This window comes from Corvus cornix, chromosome 2, assembly GCF_000738735.6.
Source record: "Corvus cornix cornix isolate S_Up_H32 chromosome 2, ASM73873v5, whole genome shotgun sequence".
Taxonomy (NCBI): domain Eukaryota; kingdom Metazoa; phylum Chordata; class Aves; order Passeriformes; family Corvidae; genus Corvus; species Corvus cornix.
Genome location: NC_046333.1, coordinates 101,527,426 through 101,535,575, shown reverse-complemented (window position 1 = coordinate 101,535,575; position 8,150 = coordinate 101,527,426). Strand labels below are relative to the sequence as shown.

General features: G+C 39.6%; 1 protein-coding gene across 2 annotated transcripts in view; it reads right to left on the bottom strand.

Moving 5' to 3' along the window:
* Window positions 1-224: 224 nt before the first annotated feature.
* The window catches only part of PIEZO2 (piezo type mechanosensitive ion channel component 2), a 293,385-nt gene continuing 285,459 nt past the window's right edge, over window positions 225-8,150 (bottom strand). For both annotated transcript variants that reach the window (XM_039549190.1, XM_039549191.1), the window contains 4 exons: window positions 7,012-7,128; window positions 4,966-5,045; window positions 3,460-3,640; window positions 225-2,580 (listed from right to left, as the gene is read on the bottom strand). In XM_039549190.1, coding sequence (XP_039405124.1) covers window positions 2,328-2,580; window positions 3,460-3,640; window positions 4,966-5,045; window positions 7,012-7,128 — 631 coding nt within the window. In that variant the 3' untranslated portion in view covers window positions 225-2,327. The remainder of the gene's footprint in view (window positions 2,581-3,459; window positions 3,641-4,965; window positions 5,046-7,011; window positions 7,129-8,150) is intronic.

Here is an 8,150-nt window from a genome sequence, read left to right as displayed (position 1 = left end):
TGCACTCTGTCGTGTCCTCCAGGATGTCAGTGAAGATATTAGATGGTACTGGCCCCAGTACTGGCCATTTAGAATGCCCCTGGAAGCTGGCTGCCAGTTCAACTTTATCTGGACAGCTGGACTCAGAGGACAGTCTGGTACACTTCTCACCTGTTGCAGGTAGCTACCAAGTCCAGATCAGTGATTTGACTATAGGCTGTTTTAAAAATAAATAAATAAAAAAAAACCAACAGAAGAATCCTTTTATTTTCAAAGTTTGATCAATCCATGAAAGAAAGAGCAGCACATTTATGCAAAGCCCAAATAACTGTACAGCTCATTCTGAAGACAGATTTTTCTCACCAGAAAGGAAGTGCCTGTTAAAGATAAGGAACCAGGAAGGGAGCTGGGACCAACTGTGGCCAGCATGGTTCTGCTGGCTGGTACCTTTAGAAACACACTACATCCTTCACACTTCTCCTTCCAGTGTTAGTCTCCTTAAAATCACTGAACACCCAGGTGAGGATCCATCTAACTATAAAGGACATTTAAGCATCCCCGAGTGCTGTGTCAGGGCTGCCTGGTATATTTCAATTTTCATTCACAGGACCTATGGAAGAAATGGAGAAAAACTTTCCAGGGGGAATGCTGCCTGGCTGTATGAGCAGCCACCTTTTTATTATACTTCAGAGGAAATCAGGTTGTCTTCCAGTGAGTTCCAGTCACCAAATTATTTTATTGTTACAATATCACGAAGCCATTTTTATTTTGCGCACGTCAAGGTGCTCAAAATGTTAGTTTTCACAGTATAGAATGGATGTGACAGCATTTGTCATGGAAGCACTCAGCAGAGTATGTTTCAACTTCATTTAGTTGTGCTGTTTTATGAAGTTCTGCAGTAAAATGTGCCAGCAAATTATGTTAGTTTCTTTCTGGTGATTAACTAATCATTCATATAATAAATAGCAGCTAACTACAAGAAAGAGATTTATTTGTCACAGAATTAGAAGAATGTCAAACTTTTCCCATTTCATGTAAAAAGGCAGAGGAAAAAATACTTCTAAAATGACTTTGCAACATGTGCTTTATTTTAAGTCATTACTGAATCAAAACTACAAGTATATCCTTTTAATATACCCTACCCACTCAATGATTTTTTTTCTCAGTTTTTTTTTTTTTTTAACATGGAAAGAAATCTACATTGCAATTGTAAATTTTCATGCTGCAATGTTCTCTAATGAGCCGTTTGTTTCACTAATAATAGCAATTAAAAATAAAAGGGCATTTTTCAAGCTCACATGTATGTCTATATTTGGGAACTTAAAAAAAAACCCGTCTCAGATGTAAAAATGTGACTTGGAATATGTAAACATTTTCGTATACCTGAAACACTGGAAGAAAAATATCAGCTAACAGCAAAACAACAGTTGCCTTAAATCATTGAAATGGGACAAAGCATGTCATGGGGAGCAGAGAGAAGCACACACTACTCAGTCTTCAAAGGGTTATAAGAAATGAAGTAGCTCATTAGGTCATTGAATTCACTTTCTTTTCTCATCCAATGGAAAGCAGTAATTCTGAAGAGAATGGCCCAGCAGAACACCCCGTGATTCACCATAATTATTCTAGCCATTAGTTAATCTTGACGAAGTGTCAAGTTTCAGTTGCTTTTTCTTTTTCCTGAGAAAAGTCATTGATGTTTGGTGGAAATGTCTCCTGTGACTGTACAAATAAAATAAGGCATTTCAAGAGATTGTTACTTGTTTTCTTTTTGTTGACAGAGGCTTGTCCACAGTGTCTTTTGTACATCAAAACCTCTGCTTTTCTACAAATGGGTATGGCTAGAATGTCTTCAGTTCCCACTGTGGTGCTGGGTGTTGGGTGTCCTGAAGGCTCGTCAGCGTCCCATTACTGTAGCTTGAAAGTCAGTGATGTACAACAGCATATTGCACAATCCAAACTGTGTGGCTCCAGAAAGGATTAAGAAGGTACACTGGAGTCATCTGTGGGTTCACTCCTTTCATTTCTCTCTAAGTTGTAATGGTCATCTGGAAAATTAAATTAGCCAAAGATGCAAACTTTTTGCTGATTAAATTACAAAGCAGTCCCCAGATTGTAGAGGAGTGGCACATTAAAAACAACAAATCATTCAACCTTCTTCACTGTTGATGCTTAATTTGAAAGGCAGCATGGATTCCTAAGGCCGTAGCTTCCAGGATTCCTTCAGTGAAAAATCATTGCTACCCAACTATAAAAGGCTTAGCTCTTAAGAGAATATTGTGCTTTTTTTCTTTTTCCTTTAAAATTCAGATTGAACCAACTTGTTTTGCAGTGTGACACCAAAGAAATCAATTAGTTTTTTCCCTAGTCCACTTGATCATGGTCTCTGGTGAGCGATACAGGAATATTAGCTTGGCGTACAGGTCTTCTTCTAGTTCCAGTTCTCCTGTCTCTCGCACTAGGAAAATGTCAGTACACAGCTTCAGGATTCGGTCTACATTGGGTAGCTCCTCAAACATGATGGAGTGAGAGATCCCACTGAAAAATTCACGGACGAACTTCCCTATCACCAGGACAACTGAGGCATATAGTCCCATGATGCTGAAAAGAAAGAAAGGAAGAGTTCGAATCGTGCCTTGTAAAAGGGCAGCCAAGTGTGAGGAAGCTCATCTACATGGCTAACTGTAGTCTGTCAGCTGGGTGAACATTAACTTCTAATTAGGATCTTGTTTCTGCTGTGCTGCAGGATGAAAGAAAAGAAGATCTCTTCGAACACCACACAAATCTGGAATCATAAACAGCTGAGGCTGCTGATTAAATTGTTTAACCCCAGTTGCTGATGGTTCACATCCTGCCTGCTACAGCTGGCATGTCACAATTGGAAATATGACAGCAGCTGGCTGCTAAAGGCAAATAATCTGTCAGGTTTCATATATAATATTTTTTACTGAAGTATATGTAACTGGTGACAAACTAACATTTGCCCACTGATAATCCTTCTATAGGGTCTTCTCCAAAATCCTACCTGAAGGGTGTATCTCCTGGGAATGCTTAGTGTCCTGCCTTCCTCTGTCTGTGCAGATGTATTTCGTAATTATTTCACAACCAGGGTCCTGGCTATGAGATTGGGAAGGGCACTAAAACCAGGCAGAGTTTGGGCAGAACTTGACCTGCAGCTAAACTAACATATTTTGCATTATTTCACTTCAATAGGAAATTGGTGTGAAGGGTGCTTCTGTTTTTATTCCCACCAGAAAGCAGTTAGCAGGGGTAATACTAACCTTGCAACTATTAACCCTTCTATAGATAATGTTGACATGAATTTGAAAATCTCACAAAACCCCTTTTCAAAATGTTGCAACTTTCAAACACTACAACAACAAAAAAGAAATAGCCCCCCCCCAAAAATAAAGCAAATAAAGTCATCTCTACTTCTATCTTATGTACTTTATTTAATTTTATGTAAAGACTTCTCCTTACCCATAACCAGCCAAGAATCCAAGGCTCGGTGGACTGACTTTATCACTGAATATGAAGAGTTCAAGACTCTCCTGAGACGTTTTTTGTCTTTTTCCAAGCTGATTCAAAACCCACCACTCACGAGCTCCCTCTTCAGATCCATTTTTGACAAGGGAAACTGTAATATTTTCCCACTTGCAGTCTATTGAAAAAAGAAGCATTAATATATATACACCGAGAATTGCAAAAATCAAACTGAGACAGATATTTCAAACTTCAGCATTATAAAATGACTGAGCAATGCAGAAGCAAAATTTTTCTAGACTCCATTTTGCATTATTTCTGTATACAAAAGTATAAAATCCTGACTTCTGTGTTTTTTTATCTGTAAATCTCATCTGAATCTGCACTAAATAAATAAAATATTTCATTTCACCTACATTCTCTTCTGTACAACTGTCAAATATTTTTGGTATTTTTACGCCAAAATATCAATAGCATTCATCACACCTGCATTTCAGGCCTAGAGAAACACATTTAACCTGGAAGGATAGCAGTCAGCTTCTGTATCTCAAAGTGAAACTATCACCATAAACCATTTATGTCTGAGATAAAAGATATTATTCTCTCTCAAAAAAAGGATGCTATGCTATTGTACGTATACTGATCAAACAGACAGGAGATGAACTCTGGTCCTCCTGAGTGTACATAAGCAGTGTACACATTAAAGCCCTTCTGAAGAATCTCAAATTAGGAACCTGACCAATGACAGTGAAGCACTCATAACTTATTGCTACTCACAGAGCTGGGCTCAGCCTCAAGAATTGTTTTTCCCAAAGAATCTAATCACTGAACCTTGACAGGAACATACTATGTAGCACTATTACTATTACACTCAAGCTCCAAATTTAGCCTCTGTTGAGAAAATTGCTCTTAGATAAAGACTTGTTCCTACTCTTCCAGCCCAACAGGTTTTTCACATGTGTGTATGTGCATGGGTGCACCTATTCTGTAGGTCCGTGAGTACTTGTATGGATTCTGACTGGCTGACAGCACTCTGAAATTCAATGATTTATCTAAAGTGGATTCTTTGTAGCCAATAAGGAAGGAATAGCTTAAAAAAAAAAACAATGCAGTGTCATTATTTAAGCTGAGGAGCTTATTTGCAGACATGCAACACTTCTGACTGTTCACAGTAAGGTAGCAGGGAGATGTAGAGAAGTAAAACTTGAGATCACTTACACATAAAACAAAAGAAAACAGTTCCTAAAGCAGACTTGAAGGAAAGAAGGCAGACTTCATCCTTAGAGCTCTTACTGTTAAATCCAAAGCTAAAATACATGCAGACGCATTTTCTGCCTTATACTATATTACCTTATCTCTCCTCAAGCTTGCAGACACCAAGTAGAAACCATTTTAAGTGCATTTCAGACTGAGGTGCCCCATAACAGCTGTGAGTGTACAAATGTGAGTGCTGCCTTGCACTTCTTTAAACCATACTCTGTTCCCCATGGTCTGGAGACATACCTCTCAATAGCTGCTTTATGGGTTTTGCCAGAGAATCACTAGGAGCCTTGATGTAGTACGGGTACACTTCCTCTAATGTTCTGGAAAAAAATGAGATATCAAATATTTCATATTTTTTCACCTCTAAAATAATTTAGAAATACCTAACAGTGCTATGCACAATTCACAGCCATTCCTGGCTTAAGTTATGACTTCATAGTCCGCAGATGTCACATCTGAAAGTTAGCTGGAGTTTTCAGCTACATTTTGTCAGAACTTCAGCAGAGAGTTCCATCCATAATGTCACCACTCACACACCATGAATTCCACATACCTGTGGCATGTGTGTTTGCATGGAATGTAGACTTTATATTTTGTTCCCCTTTTTAAAAAAGCTGCTTTTATAGTCAGCTATAGAGTCATAAATAAGGGCAGCACATCACCAGTAGTAAACAAGCTAGAAAAATGTGGTGAGCACAGCTATGACTTCAGAATTGCAAGGTGTTTCGATAATAACACCTGGAAAGAGTGAGAATTTTTGCCAGAATTTTTCATTGGGAAATATTTTCACAGTTTTTAGGGAGATTTCAAACTTAGAAAGAAAGATGTTTGTAAAAGTTCATCCATTGTACTCAAAATCAAATCATCTTAAGTGGGAATAAATTACCAGTATCTAGAGGGAGACACATTTAATTAAAAGCAGAGACACAGCCTCAACATTTTCCTCAAATGACAAAAATTCCAGGAAAGAGGAGCTCTCAGAGAAGTCCTGTGACACTTGGCTACATTGCATGCACCACGTTGAGGAAGAACAAGGGTAGCCAATTGAAAATCCCTTCTGATCACTCCAGCAGGTCCAAGAAAAAGTTAGAGCTCAGCAACTAAATTGTCCCAGCAGAGATGGTGGCAGAAAGCTCCCTGCTGAAGTATCTGAATGGCTAATAGCTGTCACAACCAGTTTTCCTTTATGACCAAGTAAAAAACCTTAAATGTACAAAATTACTGCAGGACAGGCAAATGCAGCGGTATCTTCTATGTTACTGCCTGCCTCCTGCAAAGAGAGAATTATGAATGAATTACTTCTAACCACAAATGAGAAAAATCTACCCTCTGTGGCCCTACATCACCTTAGGAAATACTGCTGTATCTTCACGCAGCAGGAAAGAGGCATCAAGTGTTTTTTAAGTGCAATGATCACATATGCAATAGCAGTGTGTTTGGAAGTACAAGTGTGTGTGGGTCCAGAAAAACAGCTGTGTACAGAAAAAGCAAATCTAATTTCTACCTAGTAACAGATAAGAACCTCAGAGTTTTCACAATCCCTGTTGGTTTCAGATTAAACTTTTCAACTCCTGTGGCTACAAATCAGATCAAGTGGCCTCCAGGGATGATGTGTTGGCTTAGCAGTACTTAGAAACTACTGCTGTGAAGTAATCCCCAGTGAGAAGGTGGAAGAGGAAGAGCCAGGCTCTTCAAATCTGAAAGGAGGTACCACTGCTGTTAATGCTATAAGGCTATAGCCGTAGACTAATGTTTGATATTCATATGAAGAGCATCTCTTGTGAATTTCCATCACAGGAAAAGATCTGATGTCAGAAACGACTGCAGATGTTACCCTTTGACCTCAGTTATTTAACACTTCCTTGCCAATCTTGTACTATTCAGGAGTAACAATATGAAATACAGTCTGGATGGTTATTTAGAACAAAAAACATCCACAATACAACATCCTCAGATCAAGTTGAACAAATGTAACTCGAAGGCGAGTTGAACTGTGAATATACTGAACTTGTGCTTATCCAGCAAATCAAAGAGAAGTTACTAATAGCTTCACTATGCTTGTTGTTGATGATCCAGTGTTCATGGTCCTCTCAGCCTACATTTATAATAGGAAACAAGTTTTTACCTCTAATATTACTATTACTTGGCTTCAATGCTGTTAGCATCTGTTATTAGAGTGGGATAGATGGGCAGACAAATGAAACATTTGCACAAGCTTGACCACCTTAGGAAATCAGGCTTCAAAGGGGAAATTTTGTGCCTAAATAGAAAAAGAAAGTAACTTACACCTTTTCCGGTTGACGTTTCTCCATCATTGTAGCAATAGCCCTTCTGGTATGGTTTTTTAGTGCAAAGGTAAGTTTATCTGATGCTATTTCAGCTTTGGCACCAAGGGAGAGATTTCTGTTGGAAGTAAAAGGGGAAACACATTGACAACCTACAATGAGAGCATTACCAGAGCACTTGTGTTATGAATGCAAGATCTGGTTGTCTGCCTAGTCTAGCTGCACTGACCCTGGCTATCCTAGTGTGTGATAAAGCATCATGCTACCTGTACCTGAGATGGGGTGGTTTTTTCACAGAAGACATGTACCAGCCTTAAGGGTGTGTTTTTCTAACTGCCTATGCCTTTGCATGTATTACAGGACAAGGATGACAGATTAATGTCGTTTTGCTTACTTTAGGCAATGGGACCATTCGGTGCCAGGACAGCTAAGGATGTTGCAGTCAGCTACAGCTTCCCTGGAGAAAGATGTGTCTGACAGACTGACAGGACCTCCTTGCCTCGCCCCCAGGCTTCACTCCAGCTGCAGAACACAGCTGGGGCGAGATCAGCTTTTGCACAATGCCTTAGGCCATGCCCATGCAGCAGCTGGGTGAGGCAGCTCCTGGGCTGCTGGGGGCTGCAGAGAAACACCCCCGGCAGATGATGGGCAAAGGCAGAAAATGTGTATGCTGCCTCAGTGACACAACAGGCACACCTCACTGCTGCTTGTGGCCTCCTGGCCTAGATGAAAGGCAGCAGTTAAGGAGGAGGTCACTGTGGCAAGTCTGTAACACAGTCGTTCATGATCACCATGTACTCCACAAGATAAAATTTGAGGGTGAAAAAGTTCTCTTTCCACTAGTGCATGAATGCCTGTAGCTATGAAATCATATGAGCACACTGAGTAGCAGTACTAAAAATTAATATAAGGCTCAGAAATGATGGAGTGATGTAATTCACTAGCTAACAGTCTGTGCTTCTGGGAAAATAAGGGGGAGGGGGTGTCAAATAAAGTTGAATTAAGGCTGTAGATTCATTACAAGCCTATTTCTGACTGTGGAAGAACAGACCCAGCATGTTCAGAGCTCCCACAGTGATTCAGCTGACCTGCCTCTTGTGCATAGTCTTTTCTTACAATAATCCCGCTTCTACTTCAAAC